Source organism: Acanthisitta chloris, unplaced genomic scaffold, assembly GCF_000695815.1.
Source record: "Acanthisitta chloris isolate BGI_N310 unplaced genomic scaffold, ASM69581v1 scaffold579, whole genome shotgun sequence".
Lineage (NCBI taxonomy): Eukaryota > Metazoa > Chordata > Aves > Passeriformes > Acanthisittidae > Acanthisitta > Acanthisitta chloris.
Window position 1 is genome coordinate 1 of NW_008691755.1, and position 276 is coordinate 276.

Genomic DNA, 276 nt, shown 5'->3' on the forward strand with positions numbered 1-276 from the left:
GAGGGGTGCAGCCCGCCCGCCGAGCTAGCCGCATGCCTCTGTGAGAGAGAGGGGCGCTTCCAGAGCACGCTGCGCTCCCCCCGTCCTTCCTCATGCTAGATACGTTCAGACCCGTCCCTTTCGCGTCGGAAATGGCGATTAGTAAATCCGTGGCGTGGCTGAACGAGCAGCTGGAGATGGGCAACGACCGGCTACTGCTGATGGACTGTCGGCCGCAGGAGTTATACGAGTCGTCCCACATCGAATCGGCCATCAACGTGGCCATCCCTGGCATCA

The 276-nt window shown here is 62.0% G+C and overlaps 1 protein-coding gene across 1 annotated transcript in view; it reads left to right on the plus strand.

Moving 5' to 3' along the window:
- Positions 1 to 8: 8 nt before the first annotated feature.
- Positions 9 to 276, plus strand: part of DUSP6 (dual specificity phosphatase 6) — a 3,244-nt gene continuing 2,976 nt past the window's right edge. The window contains exon 1 of the mRNA XM_009082332.1: positions 9 to 275. Coding sequence (XP_009080580.1) covers positions 93 to 275 — 183 coding nt within the window. The 5' untranslated portion in view covers positions 9 to 92. The remainder of the gene's footprint in view (position 276) is intronic.